Here is a 24,249-nt window from a genome sequence, read left to right on the forward strand (position 1 = left end):
TGACTGACTATAGTGTCTGTTTTTTTTATCCTTTTTCTTTTTTACTATGCATTTTCATTCCATTTTAATATCTTCTCCATTATACATTTCTCTTAGTTCAAACATAGTTCAATACAGTTGCATATATCATACATATTATAATGAAAGATTAATAATTAAATACATAGTAGCACTTTAACCTGCTTCCGCTCATACTTTGCTTTAGCCTTATATTTTGTAATATTTTTTATTTCTTTTTTTGCACGATGATTGACTGCAGTGTCCTCACCTTCCCTGCATGTGAATATTTTATTATTGCAAGCGACTGCTCTCTTTTTTGCTTGTGTCTGTCTTTGTATTTAGTCTTTTTTGATATTTACTCTCTGTCTGCTTATGGTTTACAGTGATATTTTTCGTAAATCTTAAAAAAGACAAATGCTGATAGCAGATCCCACTGGTAAATTGCACATAGCACATAGCCTGTCTTCAGATTGTAAATTTGGTTTACTAATTTGTGCATGCTGTCCTTTCCAGCCTGCAGTGTTTTTACCTACTAAATAATAGTAATAAGTAATTGTATGTTTTTTAATGTTTATTTATGTATACATTTTCTTTTTTGCAGTTTATGTTAATATGTATTTCTTGTAGTTGTGGCCTCATCATTAAACTATAAGATACAGAAATGTGAAACATTAAATGATGTGAATAGGAGCACGTTAAATATATTGGCATCTAATGTGGGTCTATAAAAAAGGGACTCTATAGATCCACACAATGCATTTTTAAACGAGCCGTTTTTGGAATCCTTTAAAGTGTTACTAATCAAAACTTTTCAAGAATTGAAGTCTGAAGGAGGGAGACCTGCGACTGCTTCTTAAATTAATGTTTGTGTGAAACTACTGCAATGTACAAAATATGGTGGCCACCTCTATAGTACTTGACACATATGTTCTATTATTAACATAGTTTTCTTTTATCCATTTTATCTGGCTCCTTTCTTATAATAGGGTATATACTTGTAGCAGTGTATAATAATCTCATGACATGAAGAAAATTGTAGGCTGGACTGTGGAAAGTTGCTCCTCTGCTAAATGTCTATGAAGTGGAGATGTCATGAAGTCCTGATTAATTTTCCACCCACTGAGAAACTCTTTGAGTTAGAGTTATTATAAGATGCATAACCTTCAGGCCATTTCTTATGCCCTGTCACTTTGTATAAAGAAAATATGAATAATGGCCTTTGTTGCTCTCTTAGAATCTACTTCTGCTCCTCTTCTATTACTTCACCATTATATTCGTCCTTGTTTTATTTCTGGCGTATTTCTGTCTTCCTCTCTGTCAGATACTCTCTGATCGCATCTGCTTTTGTTCCTCGGTCCTTCAATGTCTAAATGTTGTCCAGACTTTGATTGTTAATATTGTGATTGGCAGAGACGGTCCGAGCGATGACCCACGTGATTAACCAGGGAATGGCCATGTATTGGGGCACGTCCCGCTGGAGCTCCATGGAGATCATGGTGGGTTTGGAAGCACAGGGAATTGTTTAGCACATTCAAAAAGATTGTTTTCAGTGAGATAAATATTATATAATAAGTATTCGGGTTGTTTCAGCATCTCAGTTTCTGTCATTAAAGCGTATTTTGAATAAGCATTATGCTAATTCACGTAATAAAAAAAAAAAAAAATTACACGGTTCATTAGCTAAGACCTTTCTCTACAAATATATACATGTATAAATAATGTGTCAATAATAAAAAAAAAATATTTTAAAAACATTATTTCTCAGGAATCAGTGATATACATATTTATCTCCTCATGTTAGTTCATCGTGGTCACACAAACTCATTCACTACTTCTAGTAAATTGTTCCTATGTTGTGCAAATTTGTTCCATTGTTATTGTAAATCCTGGCATGTTTTACTAATTGGTTCCCTGATTTTAGTAAATCATGGCTGTATTGTACTGATTAGTTCCCAAATTTAGTCATGAGAACTAATATCTTAATTCATGGTCACAATACAAATATTTTTGTCCTGATGTCATCTGCTCTGTTGTTTGGCTAATGCCCTAAAAAAATCTGACATAGAATTTACTTTAAAAAAATGCGTACATTTACAGGGCAAGTTAAGTAACACACTGAATTAAACCTGAAATGAAGTAAAAATACACTCATATATAAACCGATTTGTTCTATTAGGAGCATCTCTGAATCTGTTTGTACTATTGTATGTTTTTCAGGAGGCGTACTCCGTGGCACGGCAGTTTAACCTGATCCCACCGGTCTGTGAACAGGCCGAATATCACATGTTTCAGAGAGAGAAGGTGGAAGTACAGTTGCCTGAACTCTTCCATAAGATCGGTGTGTGTGTTTTCACTAGAGAAGCTTCATTTTCTTGCAAACTCAGAAAATGAAATGAAGTAACAGAGTTGCTGTGATGGTGGCTGGTTCGTAGTATGTCACAGTGGTGTATGTGCAGGTGTGGGCGCCATGACGTGGTCTCCGCTGGCCTGTGGGATCATCTCAGGAAAGTATGACAGCGGTGTGCCTCCTTTTTCCAGAGCGTCTCTCAAGGTATTCCTCGGCTATGTGTTACAGTCTCTCAGTGCTCTTGTTGGTCTGTCCTGACTGTCCTGACTGTCGGTGGTCTTCTTCATTGATGACTGTGTGTGTGTGTGTGTGTGTGTGTGTGTGTGTTTTAAATGAAGGCCCCGCTTGCGTTTTCATTTGTATTTTGGGATTTTGTTTTCTACCATTTATCTGATTGCGAAGTGTTCCAATTCATCTGCCCATGCATGTAAATGAATGCACAAACATTTTTGTGTTTCCTCTCTTTTTTTTTTCCTGTGATATAGTGCCTTTTCTATACATATCTTTACACACAGCCATTGAGTGCTTTTGATTTCTGAATGATTTTATATACAATACTATGCATAGTAAATTGCATTTTAAATTGTATTAAAACAAAAATAAAAACATTTATTTTAAATTGTAATTAATTCACAATATGACCTTTTTTTACTGTACTTTGTCTTGGTGAGCATAAGATACTTCTTTCAGAAAACATGAAATATTACCAACCATTAAAATTTTGAACAGTAGTGTATGGGAAAATTATTTTTGTGTGTGATCCATGGAAAAAAAATTACAGCATGCAGGGTTTTTGTTATTACATGTGCTTTCATCTAGCAGCAAATGGCATAAATGACAACATTATGCAACTTAATAATTATATCTACAACATAGCCCTGTCCTATTCCTTGTCGGAGCATGATCAGTTGAGCAAAGTTTGAGAAGTATAACGTTCACCCCCTTTAGGCAGCTGGTACCCATCAGCACCCGCTCATAAAACGCTCATGTTCCTGTGGCTGTGTGTGCAGATATCATCCATTCCATCATTACTCCACAAACACAATGAATTTCCAGCAGCTGTTCCTGTGGCTCATCAGCAGTGGTGTGTAGCTCTCTGAGCAGGTGTGTGCTGTCTGTTTGAAACAGGGCTACCAGTGGTTGAAGGACAAGATCCTGAGTGAGGAAGGCCGCCGTCAGCAGGCGAAGCTGAAAGAGTTGCAGGCCATTGCGGAGCGGCTGGGCTGCACGCTGCCCCAGCTGGCCATCGGTAATTCTGCCCGGGCTTTGCTGCTCTCTCTCTTCTTGTCTGTCTGTCTGTCTGCCTGCCTGGAGCTCAGGACAGGCTGTCTGTCCTTGTCTCCTGCTTCTATCGTGTGTCTTTTTGTCTGAGGTCTTGTGTTGGACAGTCTTGTGTCTGTTTAATGTTTGTTTTTGTTCCTGAACTTCCATCAATCCGACCAACCAATCAGAGGTTACCAATCATGGTCTATTTACTGACCTGATGCAATGTTGATTAATATGGCCCTATTAAGTCATGCTGGTAAATACTGTAATGACATTTTTATTATTGGATCAAAAAGCTTTATTTTTTTTTAGAGGATCTGTATTTGTTGAATTTTACATGGTTCGTAATTCATAAGAGCTTGAACTGTTTTGTTTAAGGCACTTCAAGGGTTAGTTTGCTGCAGGGTCAGAAAGATCTCGGATTTCCTAAAAAAATATTTTAAAAAAATTTGTGTTCTGAAGATGAACGAGGGAGGGTCTTACAGGTTTGGGACAATGTGAGGGTGAGTAATTAATGACAGAATTTATTTGGTTGAACTGTCCCTTTAAGGCAGGAATGCACTGGACAACTTTTGCTCAGATTTTTTGCTGCAATTTGCAGCCTGGCCTCTGCAGGAGTCGATGCTTGTTGACAAAAGCCAGAGACAGTCTGCAGATTTTGGCCGATTGGCATTGACCGATTTCACTGAAAATTGCGTAGTGTGCATTGGGAACAGACTTATTGTAGTTTTAGACTTTGATTATATGCAGTTGGAGAATATCAAATAATATTTTCTGCTGATTTTAGAACACATTGTCTATATTTCTCTTGCTTCTGTCAAGGACCTTCATATCTCTTTGGAATGACTTGAAATACGATCTTTAGCCGTTTACTGTATGATGCACAGTTTTTCTTTACAAAGTCAGCAAGCGGATGATGCCTAGTGTGTTCAGATCTGTTTAGGTTTTAAAAGCCATGTAGTGTATCCAAGCCTTTAGTAGTAAGAAAACTAGATACAGGAATCATTCGTCAAAGGGGAAACAGCACAGAGAATTGCAACATTTCAGACAAGGTTTGCCTGTGTTGCTTCAGGTTTTGTCACCTGTATCCATGCTAATCATTTATACTGTATAACCTTATTTAAGAGAGCAGTAAAGGTCAGCGTATCAGCAGGGGTTCAGTAGGTTAGTGAGGCCAGATACAATGGCACTTGATGTGATTGTGTGTCTGTTCTTGTGGTGTGATGGTTTTAATAAGATGTGGCTTTCTGCAACCTGTTTGTTAAAACTACAAAGTTCAGCTCAGTTTGAATTTGAAACCGGGATATTCAGTGCTAAAAATGTTGTGGATTTACTGTACAGTAAGAAGAGGAACATGCATTAACTTGTTTAATAGCTGAAAATACGAGCCTAAAATACGCTTCTCATGTGAATCTGTTGTAATGGAACAAAACTCAAATTTATTTTTATAATTTAAAGTGCGCCTGCTTTAGCGGTAACTGCTTAGTTGAAGTCTAATGCCCACACGTTAGCACTCTGTCAAGTACACCTACCTCTGTCTTTTTTCTGTTCAGTGTTCTGACATTGTTGGTTATATAAAAAGCACACAGGTCTGAATTGCTTTCTTCTCTCCTCAAAGAATCGAATATCTAGAATTAGCTCTTTTACCCGAGGCTTTCACATTTTCAGTTCTAGACTTTTTCTGTGGACTGTTTAGAGAGATGTGAAGTGTCTGTGCTTTGGTGTGTCTCTAGCTTGGTGTCTGAGGAATGAGGGGGTGAGCTGTGTGCTGCTGGGGGCCTCCAGCACAGAACAGCTGATGGAGAACATAGGAGCCATTCAGGTGAGCCGCTCACAGCAGGATACATACATCAACAGAGCTTTACATTCTAGAGATGATGCTGATGCTGAGGATTTTGCAAACAGCAATGGCACAAGAACAATGTGATGTAGCAAGCTGTGGAAATGAGCATTAGGTCATTTTTGATACAAATTGTAGTTGCAAAAACATTTTGTGCAGAAATGTTTGCGATATTAATCAATAGGATACATAATCTAATTATAATAAAATCATTTAGAAAATATGAATAATACATTTACTTGGCAAAATCACGGCGACCACATTAACACATCACAGATTAATCATGCAGCCCAACTATATGTTGAAAATTCTCAATATACAAAAACACGTGCTTGTTGTTATTAATGCATTTTTAACATTAAAAACACATTAAACTTAAACCCAGTATTCTTCCAGGTTCTTCCAAAATTATCATCATCAATTATACATGAAGTGGACAGTATCCTAGGCAACAAGCCATACAGTAAAAAGGACTACCGGTCTTAAAAGGAAAGCCAGTGACAGTGCTTCTTTCTCTGAGCTTTGACTGGAAAAAACATTGGCACATGGGACCAGCACTGTCACAGGTCCTGCAGGAGAAGCCAACTCACACACTACATGAAGTCTGCCGACATTAGCCTGAGAGGAGGCCAAGAACCGCACGGGCAGAAGGGAAGCATGCTCACATACAAATCAGCTTGGCCGGCTCAGTAAGCAGAACGCCACTCCAACCAACAAGAAACCACTGAAATCAAGGCAGCGACTCGCTTCCACCTCGCCTTTGTCCCCTTGTAGTAAAATCTAAGAAAAGCAGTATTTGTACTTACTCTAGAAATGCATGAGATCTGGCCATTGCACATGCTTTTTTTCCTACATATTGGAAAACAAATACACTTGTTAGCTCACAGGAAGTTATGAAGCAGTTTGGTGAATGCAGAAAGTTACATGATTGGACAAACTAAATAATGCATTTAATGTTACTCATCTCTAGTTTTATATAAAAATTGTTAGCCAATCTAGTGCTTGTTTAGAAAACCTCATTTATACTGCAAGCTATATCAATTCTGACTGTGTTTTAGCTCTAAACATAGACAGAGGAAGCCATTAGAGTTACATACACAGTAATACTGTATAAAGCTTTGGGTTGTGAGACTGTAAGACATATTAAATAGAGATCGAATACAGGCCTCAACAAATGTGCAATATCAGAAAGTGTTTGTAAACTCATTGTTCTTTTTACTTTTAAAACCTTTTCTAAGATGAGCTTATACAGTGTATAGAGACAGTAGTTGAGAGGTGGTCTGTGTGCTCATTTGTCATCGATGCTTCGGGCTGAAAACCAAAGAAACTTCTGTGCTCGAGCTTCCCTTCTGTTACCTCCAAACCACGCGTACAAGCTTTGACCACGTGACCTACTGTTTCAAATGTTATTTGAATGTTGTTTATTTTAAGTAGTTTTCGATGTATGTGGAAATCGCTGTTACTATTGATTTAATTATTTTTATTTTTATTTCATCCATTGGCGCCCTCTACTGGCTTACTACATATTAGCCTACTACATTAAATTACTCATTCGAAAAAGGCTTTACACTAACTATTGCTTTTGATCAATAATAATTTACACTAACATATGCAAGGCAGTGCAAGTTATTTTGCATGTGTTTTCCATGAAACGTAATTCCAGATGTGTCTTTTAGACATTTTCAAACAAGTAAGACCGTTTTGGACAGTGTTAATTTGATGTCTGAGAATTACTAGATTAATATGCCTTATTTAGTACTAATGCAAAATATTCAGTGCTGGCAACAATTTGTTTTGCATGTTTCATCTGAACCCTGTATGTTTATGCATTATGGCATTTCAAAACCGTCAGTGGTGAATGGAGAGCATAAGCTGGTGTGGGTAAGCTGAGGCTTTATGTGGTCATTTATGTTATCATAATTATTAACTTTAAAATAAATGCCTAAATACATTCACAAAATATCAAGGCGGTTCAAAATATTCTGACACTCATTCCAATATGAATGGACGTTTTACTGAATTTATGCATTAACATCTTCAAGGAGTTGCTATACAGTTGGCTGCATGTACATGATAATGAATTTTAATAAGGGCCTATTATTTTAGTGTAGAGCAATGCTTATGCTTGGCTGGGTATAAAAGTGTTGGACTGTAGTTGGAATGTAATGCATCTTATTAGGGTTTTGGTTGTCGTCTGAGTTACATTAATTCTTAGGAGAGGAAATCTGTCCAATATACTGTTAAGCAAGAAAAAAAGCAGAGAGATTATTATTTGTAAGGCTTTTTGAAGTAGCACTTAAACCAAAGACTACAGGATTTGATAGAAGTGGAAGGCGTTACTTCTCTAGCCTTTAGCTGAGGGTCATTATAAATGTCCATATGTTGAGTCAGGCTGCATCTATCATTTAAATGTTAGTGGGTTGCTTTTGCTCAGGAACTCATAATATCTTGTAAGTTATTAGATGGTAAAAATGAACCCGTTTTACCAGTCTAGCTATGTGGAAGATAAACATCATTGAATGAGACATTGTTAATGTAGTTTTTCCACCCTGCAAGGACAGAGGTTGTTATAGAAGGAGCCTAAGTTGAATACTTTGATGTAAAATTATAAAAATAAAAAAAATAGTCCAAGAGTAACTGTATGTACAGGAAATCTGATGTTTTAAAGCTGATTTGATAAGACTACTGTTTTTTTTTTTTTTGTATAACCTATAATTCTGACTTTCGTTAACTGTATTATGACCATTACTGTTACAGATATGCATTAAGTTATGGTGATTTCTGTAGATACACAATGGAATGGTTTGATAACATGTATATAATCTAAATATATATATATATACACTATACTATACTGGTCTTAATGACCATTATCACATTTGCCTTCATTTATTTTTTCATTGGCAATTATTGCTTATAACATTTGTGCTTGAAGAAAAAATATGTACAGTTTCAAACAACTGAAAATAAACAGAGGGGATACATTTATTTATTAAGTGTCCAAAATATGTGTAAATGTGTATTATGTTTGTTATCATTTCCCTCTTAAAATTTTATTTTAAATTATTTTAGAGCATTACAGGGTGGCAATAATGTATTATTATTATTATTGTATTATTAATGTATTAATGTATTATTATTATTATTATTATTAATAAAACATAAGCATTTAGGTTTCTAAATAATTCTTAACTGCGTTTATAAAAAACATTCTTTAAAAATTTTACATCTATTTCTATAACCCTTAGAGACGTTTAATCATGAATAAAACACGTGCACACTTTCAGAAATGTAACCATTAAAAAACAAAGAAAAAGCATCCACCATGTTTGCCAGGGTTGCTTAAAAAAATCTTTGGCCATTCCTTAGCTGCAGAAATATTGAAATATACATTTTCTTTGAGTTCATAGTTTGCACTGAGAATACAAATCACACTTCACAAATCCATAGTTACGTAGAGAAGGTACTGTACAAAAATAAATCTATAGCAAAAACCATAAAAGGACAAAACACTGGTTCAGTATAACGGGAATCATAGTGATTATAAGGTTTACAGTACAGTTTTCTTTCAAATAAATTTGTACACAATAATTCACACATAAAACTTACATTCATACAGTATTCATCCAGTTTCATGTTTTTGGATTACTTGAAAAATTTTGAAATATGGACATCATCAACACCACACTTTATACACCTTAGTAACAGATTCGCTCAATTTTGTGCAACATTCTACTTAAATGTTAAAAGAAATTTTAACATTTAAGTAGCGTAGGGGTTAAATGGATCCCAAACCATATAATGAGGTTATTTAAATGATAGCAAGTGTCTGATTTTTGGGTGCACTATCCCTTTAAGCCCTGTTTAAGATCACAGTGACTGAGATTCAGTTCAGTTTCAGGTGAAGCGAAGGCCTTGATTTGGTGCTTTTCTTGATTAGAGTTAAACTGAAGTCTTCAGGAAGTTCAATCTCCCTGAGCAGAACTGACGCTGAAAAAACTTGGAATATGTCCTCATCCAGGAGGAACTTCAAAATGAATAGTCTTCACCATGTTGTCCACTTTTCCACGAGAAAGTATATTATTTATTGACTAACTAAAGGATGTCTCCACCTTAACTGCCACAAGAGTTTGTCCTTGTCAGAGTCATGTGACAGTTTGGTGGCCCTTTGTGTTCAAAGATACAAGGCTTCAGTTTTAGCCAAGAGTCCACTCACAAATTCAAGCCAGGTCAGTTTACTGTCAGTGAAACTTTCGGTGTCTGTTACTGAAACTGTGAGATTGCTATACTGATGAGTCCTTCCTTTTGCTTCTGCTGGTATTCTGACTAGACATGATCCCTGTTATAAAAAGAAAAAACATTACACAGGATAGTTGTTATTTGAGATTGCTGTAAAAAGTGAAGGTTATTGTGAATTACCAGTGAAATGACCCTCTTGACAGCTCGGTCCGACCCAGCTGTTGAGACAGGTGCAGCGTCCATTGCGTGGATTGCATTGACCTCCGTTGTGACACTCGCATCTCTCTGAGCAGTCGGGTCCAAATCGATTCACTCCACAGTCTGACGGGAATGCAGAAAGACATTTTTGACTAAATGACTAAAGAAAAAGTCAAGTGATACAAATTCCGTGTTCGGCTTACCTATATCACAGCGAGATCCCATTTTCCCAGGTGCACACAGACACCTGCCACTGACAGGGTCACATGGTGTGTCTCCGTCACAGTCACATTTGTGATCACAATTAGGCCCAAATTTGCCTGGATCACATTCTGAAATATAAACATACAGTTTACATAATATTCATGTATAATAAATGTGTGCATACATATGTACAGATATATGTATGCATATATACTACAGATACATACAGATATATAGATTAGACTATTTATCAATAAAAAATACAATAAAATCAGTACTTTTACTCCGCAAGGATGCATATTTGACTGAAAGGAACAGTAAAGACATTTGCTAAATTGTCAATGATTTTTCAAACTTTCTTCAGAGATTGATCTATTGATATTGATATCCTCTGCACCTCTATCACAGCGGAGTCCTTGATAACCTGGAGGACAGAGGCAGCGGCCAGTTGCAGAGTCACAAGGTGCATTGGCACGGCAGTCACATAAAAGCTGGCAGCGATGTCCATAGAAACCAACAGGGCATGCTTTTGATAGAAATATATATATAAAAAAACACCTGAATTAGAATCATTACAAAACGGATTAAACTGGTCAGGATGCAAAATTAGCTGCAACAGATGCTGTTTTCTCTCACCATGTTCACAGAGATGTCCATAGTACCCAGGAGGACAGTGACACTCGCCCGTCACTCTGTCACAGGTGCCATGATTTTTACATTCACATATTTCCTTGCAGTCAGCCCCATATCGGCCTCTGGGACACTCTGATCAACACATTTAAACAGAATTTAATCATCTTTTATTTACAAACCCGATTCCAAAAAAGTTGGGACGCTGTACAAATTGTGAATAAAAACAGAATGCATCGATGTGGAAGTTTCAAATTTGAATATTTTATTCAGAATACAACATAGATGACATATCAAATGTTTAAACTGAGAAAATGTATAATTTTAAGGGAAAAATAAGTTGATTTTAAATTTCATGTCATCAACACATCTCAAAAAAGTTGGGACAAGGCCAGGTTTACCACTGTGTGGCATCACTTCTTTTTATAACAGTCTGCAAACGTCTGCGGACTGAGGAGACAAGTTGCTCAAGTTTAGGAATAGGATTGTTGTCCCATTCTTGTCTAATACAGGGTTCTAGTTGCTCAACTGTCTTAGGTCTTTGTCACATCTTCCTCATTATGAAATGTTCAAATGTTTTCTATGGGTGAAAGATCTGGACTGCAGGCTGGCCATTTCAGTACCCAGATCTCTCTTCTATGCAGCCATGATGTTGTAATTGATGCAGTATGTGGTCTGCTGTTGTCATGTTGGAAAATGTAAGGTCTTCCTTAAAAGAGACGTCTGTATGTGAGCATATGTTGTTCTAGAACTTGGATATACCTTACAGCATTGATGGTGCCTTTCCAGATGTGTAAGCTGCCCATGCCACACGCACTCATGTAAACCCCTACCATCAGAGATGCAGACTTCTGAACTGAGCGCTGATAACAACTTGGGTTGTCCTTGTCCTCTTTAGTCCGGATGATATGCCATCCCAGTTTTCCAAAAAGAACTTCAAATTTTGATTTTGAGTTTTCCACTTTGCCACAGTCCAATTTAAATGAGGCTTGGCCCAGAGAAAAGGCCTGCGCTTCTGGATCATGTTTAGATATGGCTTCTTTTTGGACCTATAGAGTTTTAGCCAGCAACAGCGAATGACACGGTGGATTGTGTTCACCAACAATGTTTTCTGGAAGTATTCCTGAGCCCACATTGTGATTTCCATTACAGTAGCAGTTTTTCTCTGAGAAACTCCTTTCTGATATTGCTCCACTTTTTGGGGGGAGTATTGGGGGAATTGGTGATCCTCTGCCCATCTTGACTTCTGAGAGACACTGAGAGGCTCTTTTTATACTCAATCCTGTTGTCAATTGACCTGATAAGTTGTAAATTGGTCCTACAGCTGTTCCTTATATGTACATTTAACTTTTCTGGCCTCTTATTGCTCCTGTCCCAACTTTTTTGGAATGTGTAACTCTCATGAAATCCAAAATTAGCCAATATTTGGCATGACATTTAAAATGTCTCACTTTCAACATTTGATATGTTATCTATATTTTATTGTGAATAAAATATAAGTTTATGAGATTTGGGAGTTATTCCATTCCTTTTTTACTAACTATTAGTACAGTGTCCAAACTTTTTTGAAATCGGGTTTATACATTTTCATACTATACGTCATACTATACATCAATATATATGTCATATTATAGTATTAATATAGTATTTCATTAACCATTTATTTTATTAATATACTGTATATAAAAATAGTATCCAGATATTTTATCAATAAATCATTTCATTTATTTTAGAATCAATGTTAGATAAAATTTATCTTTGGCAGTATTTTATCAATACTGGCTTGAATTTTGATTTCGGTGCATCCACAGTTCACACCGTGTTTTAACTGTATTGATAAAAGCTGAATTAGCAGAATGTCCATGTTCGGGTGAACTGTGCACAATCAGCTGACCTCTATCACAGCTGTTTCCTGTCCAGCCGAGCCCACAGGTGCAGGTTCCTGTAACCGCGTCACACAGTCCTCCGTTACTGCAGTCACAGCGCTGGGCACAGTCCTCACCAAACCAGCCCTTAGGACAACCTGAGAGACAATAACTCTTCATCGCATTATTTCATACAAACTCAGCCAAACATTAGTCAGTCCCTTAAACATTACTTTAGACCTTTCATACATTTTCAATATTCAATTTCAATACATTCAGACCTTTCCCACAGTCTTCCCCTCGCTGGCCCGCTTTGCACACGCATCTGCCAGTGACCGGATCACTCCTGGCCCCTTCACCACACAAAGCCACTCGTGCACAGTCTTGCCCGTAACGCCCTGATGGACAAGCTTTAGAGAGAGCAGCCTGTTAGTGATTACTCTAACATTTTATATATATATATATATATATATATATATATATATATATATATATATATATATATATATATATATATAAATTGTAAAAGTATGACTGACTGATATTGCAGTTTGGTCCAATGAATCCCGGTGGGCATGTACAGGTGCCAGTGGTGGTCTTGCACACTCCTTTATTCAGACACTGGCACTCCTGCTCACAGTTGGGACCATAACGGCCTACCGCACACTCTAAAACAACAAGGCATCATGGGTACGACATTTATGCAGTGATCTATAAAGTAATAACGATTTACATCTTTAAAACTTCACAGCATGTGGATGTTTCTTCAACATTAGCCATTTTGGCCACTAATACCAATTTCTTTTAAACATTTTCCTTTGTCTAGTTTCAAAGCTTTTATATCCTAAATACATATAACTGAATAACATGCATAATTTAACAATTACAGATTGATTGAAAATTACACGCAAGAAAGTTTTATTTGTGATGGAAATGATGCCACATTTACTGAATTTTCATTTACTGAATTGTGACGTAATTAATTTAATAATTTTCGATTTTAATAATCTAGGCCAAAGATCTATATATTGAAGGTGTTTGAAAAAAATGTGAAGAAAAAAAAAGATTAAAAAAAAGAATGTTAGTTTGGTAAGAATTTACAATAAGGTTCCATTAGTTAAAGGTGGTTAATGCATTAACTTACCTAAATTTCCTATCAATAAGCAGTATTTATTTATCTTTGCTGACATTAGTTAATAAAAATACATTCATGATAGCTCAGGTCCATTAAATAATATTAACATACAACTTTTAATAATGTATCAGTAAATGTTGAAATTAACATTAACTAAGATTAATAAAAACTTTAGAGGTAGTTTTCATTGATAGTTCACGGTAACTAATCTAACCTTTTTGTAAAACCATTAGTTTTAATAAAAATCGACACCTGCGAAACAACAGTGCCTGTATACAAATACATAAAATCATATTTTGCCTGTCTGGTGTATTCAGAAATGAATTACTAGATATTTTTTCCACATAGCCATATTGTCACATCTTGAATCCTTACTGTACATTTCAGTGTACTTGATTTATTAAGATGAAAGAAGGTAAGATCATGAAGGGCACACCTGTATCACACTTGCTGCCGTGATATCCTGGAGCACAGTAGCAGACACCAGTGACGGGGTGACAGAGCTGATTAACCTCAGAGCACTGGCACATGTGATTACAGTTCAGTCCAAACGTACCTGACTGACACACTGCAGAGCAGGGGAACAAAACAACCTTTGAGATCCAGGGCAGCAGGATTAGTGTTTCGTCATTAAACATTTCAACAGGAGTGTAATGAGATCAGAAGATCAGCACTCACTTCGCTCACAGCCGTTACCAGTAAATCCAGGAGGGCAGCCACACTCCCCAGTAGCATGATTACAGGAAGTGCCGCGGGGACAGTGGCATCGCTGAGCGCATCGCTTCCCATATGAACCAGGTAAACAAACTGAAAGAGCACAAATGAGTTACAGGATGCTGGATCTGCCAGCAGGGGGCAATCTAACAGAAAACAAAAACAAAACAAGATAGATACTGGGGGAAATTACTTTTCTCGCAGTGCAACCCTCTCCAGCCTGCGGGACACACACAGGTGCCAGTGATGTGGTGACATGGGGCGTTATGATCACACCTGCACTGCTGCTTACAGCCAGGACCATATAAACCTTGAGTACATGCTGATCAAAACACACAGAATGAGAATACATATTCTTCAAGGTCAGTTTTTTAAGCAGACATTATGATGACTACTGAGGCACTATGATGTTTTTTTACCCATCTCACAGCGTGAGCCCATCCAGCCTGCGGGACAGGAGCACCTGCCATTCTGTCGGTCACAGACACCGCCGTTCTCACACTCACACTTGTGTTGACAGTCCACGCCGAAGTGTCCCAAAGCACATTCTGAACATAAAACACAGGAACAAGATGTTTGAAAAACAAAATCACCATCATTGGCATCTGAAAATGGCTATATATTTTCACAGGTATATGAATTTCTGTAAACATTGCTGTGTGACAGAAATGTCTGGTTTATGTCTCACCCTTTTCACAGGCCACTCCAGTCCATCCACGTAGACATGTGCAGTGCCCACTGATTCGGTCACATGACCCTCCATTCTGGCACAAGCAGTGCTGGTGGCAGCCCGCACCATAGAAGCCAGCTGGGCACTCTGGAGAGAGAAAAAACTTCTCTTTCATTTGAACTTTCAGTTAAGTTTTAAATCTTTACTGAATTGTTAAACACACTACCTTGTTCACAGCTGCTCCCTGTCCATCCTGCTCCACACTCACATTTTCCATCAGCAGGGTCACAGGTGGCATTATTGTGGCAGTTACAGGTTTGACTGCAGCCAGGGCCATAGGTGCCAGCTTCACATGCTACAGCAAGACAGATATAGATACAGACAACTATGAAACTCTATAAACAAGGAACTACAACACATTCCGAAATACAATGCCACCAGGTTTCTACATCAAAGGCAGACATCAGGATGAGGTTGTGTCAGCATTCGTTACTGTGAGTGTACCGATCCATGGACACACAAACTCAGAGCATCTGTTTTATTTCTTTAATTTTACCTTACACGAAAGACAAAGGGAATGCTTTGAACATGCGCCTTGTTTCCATTTATTGTCATGGGATGTTGAGCACAGTAAAATGACTCACTGGTGTTGCAAAGGGGCCCGACCCGACCAGATGGACACTGGCAGTCTCCAGTCACGGGGTGACAACGACCACCATTTAAGCACTGGCACTTCTGCTGGCATTCAAAACCATGAAAACCCTCCGGACAAGCTGATAAAGATACATATATTAACTTAAATATGTTAAATGGACTAGTTTTAGTGATATTATACCACATAACCAACTTCAGCCCTTCTCCTCTCCTACGTTTTTCACAGTATGTTCCAATCCAGCCTGATAAACAAGTACAGGCACCGCTCACATGCTCGCACGCTGCTTTATTCTCACACTGGCATCTGTGGCGACAGCCCTGGCCAAAGAAACCCTCTGGACACTCTAGAAAACAAATTGAAAACATCAGAAAAGGCTAGAATTGTGTTCCCTGGAAATAGCAATGGTTGCTCATACTTTGATCACAGCGTGGTTCCGTGTAGCCTGCTTCACAGTGGCACTGTCCAGTCGTAGGGTCACAGCTGGCCACGCTGCTCCCACAGTCACACTGGTTGGCACAGTTTGGCCCCCAGTGTCCCGCCTCACAAGCTGCCACAGAAAATACATGCCCCATTACACCAAATAATGAATTCCCACTCTACCACTGAGATCACATTATGAGTGAAGTAAAAGAACCAGATTTAAAGCAGACAACTCATTTATTTTAGGTTTTATTTTTTTGCAAAAGCTTTGTCTACACTGAAATAAGAATGTGACTGTTTGACTGGTTCTGATGTAACATCTATTAAAGTACAGGCTGAATTGTATGTAATGAGCTCTTAATTAAATGAGCCAATGCAGAGAACAGTGAAAAGGCATTACTAGGAGCTTCATTTTGGGTGAACTCAAGGTGTTGCATTAAAAATATACATACATAACAGATGCATGCTGGATTTTGTTATTTTATGGGGCATGGAGAGGCAAGACTGGGTAGTTGCCACAATGTGAGCAGCAAAGGTCAGTCTTACATACATCTCAGTCTTATGTTGCATGGCTGAGGAATAACAAATCTTGTAAAAGCTGAGTCTAAAGCAATGTTGAAGGTACTAGATGTCAAAGAGGCATCCATGACATCCACAGTGTCATTGGGATGATCACTGAACGACTTGCTTTTGCTGCTGGGTTTGCTTTAGGTTCAAGACAAACAACTAAATCTAAGTGAAGTGTGACTTCTAAGTGTGCCCTTACCTTTTGCGCAGTTGGGTCCCATCCAGCCGTCTTTGCAAGAACAGAGACCTGTCACGTGGTGGCAATGCCCTCTGTTTTCACAGGTGCAGCGCAACTGGCAGCTAAGGCCAAAGAGCCCAGATGGGCAGACTGTTAGAAATAAAGTTTATTGACAGGTAAGTTCAAATCTGACATTTGAAAAACACAAATACGCAACAGATGTTTTCTCTTATGTGTGACACAAACTCTAAACTCATGACAGATGTCTGGTTTGAACAGAGGTCTTAAGATACATTAAGATTATGAAAATTAAATATTAAATCTTACCACTCTGACAGAGATTTCCCATGTATCCCGGTGGACAAACACAGGTGCCGTTTTGCCGATCGCACAATCCACCATTATCACAGGAAGGGCATAGTTCTGCACATCCCAGCCCCCAGTGACCCTCTTCACACTCTGAACATAAAAAAAATGTATAGAAGATAATTCATAAAGGGATACTCAAACAAATAGTAATTTTCAAAATAGTAACTTTGATTAAAGTCATAATGATGAGTTAAAAGTGTAATTTTGACATGAAAAGTAACTTTTTATGTCATAATGTTGACTATATCTCATAATTATGACTTTTAGTCATAATGTTTACTTTGTCAATTTCATTTTTTATCTCATATATGATGTCATCATTTAGTTTTCTCATAATTTCATAATTATGACACAGCATGTTACAATTTAAAAATGTTATTCCATAATTATGGTTAAGTACAATATCACAATTTCAACTTTCTCATAATTATGATTTACCAAAGCATTTCTGTACTCTTCATAAGTTTATCTTATTCATACTTGTCAACACTGCAGTCCTCACAGCTTCACAGCAGCACACCTGGCATCTAAACACACACTCTCAGCTGGAACCCACTGACTGTTCATTAATAACAGCTATTAGTCGTCTCTGGCACGGCTTCGCTCCTCTCCTTCTGCACCGCGGCTCGTTATGACTTTATGTATTTGAGAGAGAACTCCTCTAATGGATTGTCCTGTGATATATTACCACGGTTATGTCTGTGATCTTTGGCTCAGCAAAATGTGGTTAATATTAGACCTCCAAAATCACAGCGAAATCATACTCCTCTCTAAACTACCCTGTCCACTCCTAAACAGAACAGATTGAAGAGTCATTAATGGCAAAACAATTTTCCTCTCTTTTAAACATGTGCAGAGCAAGGAGAGAAAGCAGAGGTCAGCGTGTTTAATTCGGTTCAGATGAAACACCATGTAAACGGGATTCCAGATCAATTTGGAATAAGTGAATATGATGTTTCACTTGTAATCTCTCTCTTAACTATTTGATAGCATTCTACAACTCCCTGTCTTTGGTTTCTTGTTTTTTGGCTTGCAGTACTCATTGATGTCCAGTGCTGTTTCTCTTACCTTTTTCACAGTGTTCTCCTGTCTGCCCAGCAGGACATTGGCACTTTCCAGTCACTGAGTCACATGGAGCTCCATTACACTCACAAGACTGTGAACATCCAACTCCGAACTGTCCTACAGGGCACTCTGTAAAAGACAGTACATACAGTTTTCACAGAGTGAACAGTGTAATATAAACCTAATACTGTTTGTTTAATAAAAAATATGAAAACACCAGCTTTTGCTTCTGGACCCAGATTTTACATTGGCTAGACAGTCTACTGAGCATCTAGAGAATGGACAGGTCAAGCAACCACAGAGGCTTCGAGTGAAATGCCGAGGCAAGCCAAATCGACTCCCTTCAGAGCCTGTTGTTTTCTAATTGATGGCAAACATAGCACTCTGATCGTTTAATGAGTTCCAGGTTGTGAGGTTTGACTGCCAGCTCAGTGTTTCTGTTGAAATATTCTGGATATTTCCGTATGCCCCGCCAGGTGGACTGGACTCACTCACTCATGAAAGCTGCTGGGGCTCATGGCAGCAGGACAATTTTATTTAATACTCGTAAAAGAATCATAGATACATATCAATTCAAGTAACTGACTGTCATCTGGCCTGGATATCTTTAATAAATAAAAGTTTGCAGGTGACAGTATTCCTTACCTTGAAAATTTCTTATTCTACACTTTTGTAGCATGTTATTTATTTCACAGTTAAAGCAGAATTAAATTGTAGAAGGTTTCGTTCAAACAAAAACCTCTCAGACCTCTATGACCCTTTGTATTAAACAGTTTTACTACGGTGTTTATGTATAGTAAACAGACACATTTTTGTAGTTCAGTTTTACAAGACAGAAATCCGGAATAAATCCGGAAATGAGTTAGCATTTTAGCACGCCCAGTTCCATTTTCCTGAAGTGAATTTTTGGTAAAATAAACTCATCTAAAAAAAAAACTCAAGACATCGTCACATTTTATTCCACAAGATAAAATACACTGGTAATATCCCCTTGTTATTTTCTAAAAGCATTTACTAAAAAGTGGTTGCTAACATGTGTCTAAATAGGGCTCACTAACTCACTAGTCTGCTTTTACGGCCTCATTGTATAACCACACTCTAATTTTCAGGGAAAATATATTTTAAATAAAGGCTGAAAGAGTTGTTGGAAGCTTAGTGATTTTGACGCTGAAATCATGCGACCCTGGTGTTGTTAATTTATAGCCTATCTTTAGCATTTTACTTCTGGAGATTGCTTCGAAGTTCACAAAAGTTGTGTTCACTTGTGAAGATCATCATGATTAATACAATGTGTAAGAATCAAACCTTTGTTGGCCACAGAGCTTACCCTTATGAAACAAAAATATATTGCAATATATTGGAAAATATCATGTAATATATTAGGCATATATTCTTATATATATTTATATTTTTCCAATATATTGCAATATATTAAAAGCGGCAATCATTTGTATATTTTACATTTAAATTTACATTTAATCATTTAGCAGACGCTTTTATCCAAAGCGACTTACAAATGAGAACAATAGAAGCAGTCAGGTCAACAAGAGAACAACAACAGTATACAAGTGCCATGACAAGTCTCAGTTAGTCTAGTATAGAACGCATAGCCAGATAGATTTTTTTTTTTTTTTTTTTTTTTAATTAAATGAAAAAGACAAGAAAAGGAAAAGTACTGGTGTTAGTAGGTTAAGTACAGGTGGAAAAGATGATGTTTCTTGAAAATGAGTAAAGACTCAGCTGTACGAATTGAGATTGGGAGGTCATTCCACCAGCTGGACAGTCCAGGAAAAGGTCCGTGAGAGTGATTTTGACTTTCTTTGGGATGGCACCACAAGGCGTTGTTCACTTGCAGAGCGCAAACTTCTGGAGGGCACATAGGATTTAACCAGTGAGTTTAGGTAATTTGGTGCCGTGCCAGTGGTCGTCTTGTAGGCACGCATCAGTACCTTGAATTTGATGCGAGCGGCTACTGGTAGCCAGTGTAACCTGATGAGGAGAGGAGTAACATGAGCTTTTTTTGGCTCATTGAAGACAACCCTCGCTGCTGCATTCTGGAACATTTGCAGAGGTTTGACAGTACATGCAGGAGGGCCCGCCAGGAGAGCATTACAATAGTCCAGTCTGGAGAGAACAAGAGCTTGGACAAGAAGTTGGGTTGCTTGCTCTGACAGGAAGGGTCTAATCTTCCTAATGTTGTATAAGGCAAACCTGCAGGACTGGGTCGTTGTAGCAATGTGGTCAGTGAAGCTTAATTGATGATCCATCACAACTCCTAGGTTTCTGGCTGTCCTCGAAGGAGTTATGGTTGACGAGCCCAGCTGTATAGAGAAGTTGTGATGAATCAATGGGTTAGCTGAAATCACCAGGAGTTCAGTCTTTGTAAGGTTAAGCTGAAGGTGATGGTCATTCATCCAGCTAGAAATGTCACTCAGACAGGCTGAAATGCGAGCAGCTACCGTCGGGTCATCTGGCTGGAATGAGAAGTAGAGTTGGGTGTCATCAGCATAGCAGTTATAAGAAAAGCCATGCTTCTGAATGACAGATCCTAAAGATTACATGTAGATGGAGAAGAGAAGTGGTCCAAGTACTGAGCCTTGAGGAACCCCAGTAGCAAGGTGGTGTGACTTTGAAACATCACCCCTCCAAGACACACTGAAGGATCTGTCAGAGAGGTAGGACTTAACCCACAGGAGAGCAGTTCCAGAAATGCCCATCGTTCTGAGGGTGGACAGGAGAATCTGGTGATTAACAGTGTCAAAAGCAGCAGACAGGTCCAGTAAGATGAGTACCGAGGATTTTGAAGCTGCTCTTGCTAGTCGCAGGGCTTCAGTAACCGAGAGCAGAGCAGTCTCAGTTGAGTGGCTACTTTTGAAGCCAGATTGGTTGCTGTCCAGGAGGTTGTTCTGTCCAAGGAACATAGAAAGCTGGTTGAACACAGCTCGCTCAAGTGTCTTTGCAATGAATGGAAGAAGGGATACCGGTCTGTAGTTTTCAAGAAGCGCTGGATTTAGAGATGGTTTCTTGAGCAGTGGGCTTACCCGAGCCTGCTTGAATTTTAAGGGAAATGTTCCAGAGTGAAGAGAGGAGTTGATAATGTGAGTAAGTGAAGGTATGACTGAAGAAGAGATCGCTTGAAGGAGGTGAGTGGGGATAGGATCAAGTGGACAAGTAGTAGGATGATTGGACAGGAGAATTTTGGAGAGAATTTTATATAATATATGTATCATCAATATATTATTAAATGTATTCAAATATATTAAATATTAGAAAATAAAAAGGGAAAGTAATATATTACAATCTAATAATCACAATATATTTTAAGAAATATATTGGTAAATATATTCTCCTTTCGTAAGGGTATTTTCTGCTATAATCCAATAGCCAATGGAAAAATCTGGTTGGGTTTCTGTCGAGGGAACCAGGGTTATGGTAATTTTGGTTTTGGCCTACAAAAATATTAAATCAATGTTGTAGCAATACATAATTCAACTTAGTTTTAACATTTAATTTTCCTCTGTTGATCAGGTCAGAACAGACCTGTAAAGCCTCTGGAAAGTACTTTCGAAAACCAAAAATATTCATGACATTTCCCCTTTAAAATCTGTTCTGTAACATGTTGGACTTCAATATTTACTCTAGATTTTCATTTGAGTGAAATACAGGATCATATCTGTGTTAAGGGAACATATTTTAACCAGCAAGCCAGGAGATAAAGGTATTTCCATCATGTATTCCAGTGTTTGGCAGCTGTATTTGGCCTGACACACTTATGTTATTCATCCTGTCAAATGCTAGTAAGCGAAACTCTAAGAGATCGCTATAAATCTACTTTTATAGAAGCTCTTCTAGCACTGTGTATTGCGAATAACACTGAATTTCAGCGAATGCATTACTTTAACTCACCTTGGTCACAGTGATCTCCATAAAAACCGGCTGGGCACTGACGCTGACATTGTCCAGTCATGTGATGGCAAGACACTCCTGCTGGACACTGGCATTTTGATGTACATCCTGGACCATAGTATCCACGATCACACTCTAAAACACAAAGAACAACAGATAAAACACTTCCCACACACAAGCTGTCAATCAGGTGAATGGTACTCCCTGAACTGACCCAGGCTGCAGGTCTTGCCCTGATAGCCAGGCTTGCACACACACGATCCATGATGTCGATGGCATTCAAGCGTGTTCTGCTGCACACAATGACACTCCGATGAGCAGCCAGGTCCATAAGACCACTTGGGACAAGCTGGAAAAGACAATGTGTAGGATATTCTGTTACAATCAGGAGAACCATCAGATATTAAAAAGATAACATGATTTATCCAAATATGACATGTGCCTGGATCAACATCTTTGTCAGTCCTGGAACCACAATTTCTGTGTTCTGTATCCCTCTGTGCTGTGTTTGACTTTTTAGTTTGGTAGATGAATGTTCCTTTAAATCTCCTTTTTATTTTTCCGAATTTAAATGTATAAATAGTCCTCACTTTAATAGATACACAAAAATAGATAGCTGGAAGTTAAATCACATTGAAAATCTGAGAATGTAATTAGGTTTTGGGGGTAACACTTTATAATAAGGTTGCATTTGTTAACATTATTTAACCATGAACAAACAATGAAAAATAATTCTAAAACATTTATTATTCTTAGATTAATTTGTTAGCACCTGAGCTAACATGGACTAACAATGGACAGCTGTATGTTTAATAAACAGCTCTTACAAAAATGTATACACACAGTTACAAATGTATTGCTCACTTTTATTAAATTTTAGTTAATAAAATTAACTAATGGGACCTTACTTTAAAGTTTTATTAGTAAAAAAATTTGCTGGTTGCATCTCTAATCATGCTAGAGAAAATGACCATCAGGTTTTACACAAAGCAAAACAGAAACATTTTTGTTAGTGGTCTCAAACATTTGGACCACAAAATATAATTTCCCTTTGCTTTTATGGTTATGGTTTGGAATAGAATAAGGGCTTTGATTACTTCATAGGAATGTTGTGAAAAAAGGATGTTGATCCAGGAACATGTCCTACTTGGGTAAATCACACTGTGTGAGTATCTCCTGGAGTTTTAAGTCATTGTCGGTCTGATATACTGCTGGACTTACGTAGGTGACAAAACCTGCCGTAGAGCCCTGGATCACACAGACAGGCTCCATACGTGCGATGGCAGCGGCCGTTATTAGCACAGTTACATTTCTTGTTGCAGTGCTTTCCATATAGTCCCTTCGGACAGCCTGAAGAACACGGAATGAAAATTACACACTTAACGTGATCTAAACTAATATGAATGTAATTTGAGAAATAAAACACAAGTCATATTTCATTTACACCTGCCAGCAGTGTTAGGAACAGCAGCTTTGGCACAGATATGGTTTCGTTTAATGTTGTAATCTCGCAGTCACTCACCGTCCTGGCACAGGTCTCCACTGACTCCAGGTGGGCAGCGGCACTTCCCGCTAATCGGGTCACAGGTGCCACCGTTTCTGCACTTACAAGCGAAGGAACAGTTTTTCCCAAATGTTCCCTCTGGACAGGCTAAAATGGACAAAGGAAAGTGTTATTTTATACAGAGTGATTATGCAAAGTATATCCCTACACTACTGTTCAAAAGTATCACAGTTTCCACAGAAGTATTAAAGCTGCACAACAGTTTTTTTTTTTAACATTGATTATAATAAGACATCTTTCTTGAACACATATTGGAATGATTTCTGAAGGATCGTGTGACAATGAAGACTGGAGTAATGGCTGCTGAAATTCACCTTTGCCATTACAGAAATAAATTAAATGTAAAAAATATATTAATAGAAAATGGTTATTTTAAATTGTAATAATATTCCATAAAATTACTATTTTTACTGTCAG

The 24,249-nt window shown here is 37.8% G+C and overlaps 2 protein-coding genes across 7 annotated transcripts in view; one reads left to right on the forward strand and one right to left on the reverse strand.

Moving 5' to 3' along the window:
• The window catches only part of LOC113094725 (voltage-gated potassium channel subunit beta-2-like), a 33,201-nt gene extending 27,219 nt beyond the window's left edge, over positions 1-5,982 (forward strand). For 4 of the 5 annotated variants that reach the window (XM_026260346.1, XM_026260348.1, XM_026260350.1 and 1 more), the window contains 6 exons: positions 1,411-1,496; positions 2,218-2,338; positions 2,457-2,551; positions 3,476-3,596; positions 5,347-5,435; positions 5,850-5,982. In XM_026260346.1, the coding sequence (XP_026116131.1) occupies positions 1,411-1,496; positions 2,218-2,338; positions 2,457-2,551; positions 3,476-3,596; positions 5,347-5,435; positions 5,850-5,939 (602 nt within the window). In that variant the 3' untranslated portion in view covers positions 5,940-5,982. Of the gene's footprint in view, positions 1-1,410; positions 1,497-2,217; positions 2,339-2,432; positions 2,552-3,475; positions 3,597-5,346; positions 5,436-5,849 lie in introns of all 5 variants that reach the window. The other variant, XM_026260347.1, reaches the window with a different exon arrangement.
• A 2,699-nt stretch (positions 5,983-8,681) lies between these two features.
• Positions 8,682-24,249, reverse strand: part of LOC113094730 (multiple epidermal growth factor-like domains protein 6) — a 32,494-nt gene continuing 16,926 nt past the window's right edge. Inside the window, exons 11-34 of one of the 2 annotated variants that reach the window (XM_026260369.1) lie at positions 23,791-23,919; positions 23,490-23,618; positions 22,483-22,617; positions 22,269-22,403; positions 18,366-18,491; positions 17,256-17,387; positions 16,950-17,078; positions 16,179-16,310; positions 15,978-16,106; positions 15,753-15,881; positions 15,335-15,463; positions 15,127-15,255; positions 14,858-14,986; positions 14,632-14,760; positions 14,403-14,531; positions 14,161-14,292; positions 13,129-13,257; positions 12,871-12,999; positions 12,619-12,747; positions 10,731-10,859; positions 10,496-10,620; positions 10,094-10,223; positions 9,873-10,013; positions 8,682-9,792 (exon numbers count right to left, since the gene is read on the reverse strand). In XM_026260369.1, the coding sequence (XP_026116154.1) occupies positions 9,737-9,792; positions 9,873-10,013; positions 10,094-10,223; positions 10,496-10,620; positions 10,731-10,859; positions 12,619-12,747; positions 12,871-12,999; positions 13,129-13,257; positions 14,161-14,292; positions 14,403-14,531; positions 14,632-14,760; positions 14,858-14,986; positions 15,127-15,255; positions 15,335-15,463; positions 15,753-15,881; positions 15,978-16,106; positions 16,179-16,310; positions 16,950-17,078; positions 17,256-17,387; positions 18,366-18,491; positions 22,269-22,403; positions 22,483-22,617; positions 23,490-23,618; positions 23,791-23,919 (3,050 nt within the window). In that variant the 3' untranslated portion in view covers positions 8,682-9,736. Of the gene's footprint in view, positions 9,793-9,872; positions 10,014-10,093; positions 10,224-10,491; positions 10,621-10,730; positions 10,860-12,618; positions 12,748-12,870; positions 13,000-13,128; positions 13,258-14,160; positions 14,293-14,402; positions 14,532-14,631; positions 14,761-14,857; positions 14,987-15,126; positions 15,256-15,334; positions 15,464-15,752; positions 15,882-15,977; positions 16,107-16,178; positions 16,311-16,949; positions 17,079-17,255; positions 17,388-18,365; positions 18,492-22,268; positions 22,404-22,482; positions 22,618-23,489; positions 23,619-23,790; positions 23,920-24,249 lie in introns of both variants that reach the window. The other variant, XM_026260368.1, reaches the window with a different exon arrangement.

Source organism: Carassius auratus, unplaced genomic scaffold, assembly GCF_003368295.1.
Source record: "Carassius auratus strain Wakin unplaced genomic scaffold, ASM336829v1 scaf_tig00215416, whole genome shotgun sequence".
Lineage (NCBI taxonomy): Eukaryota > Metazoa > Chordata > Actinopteri > Cypriniformes > Cyprinidae > Carassius > Carassius auratus.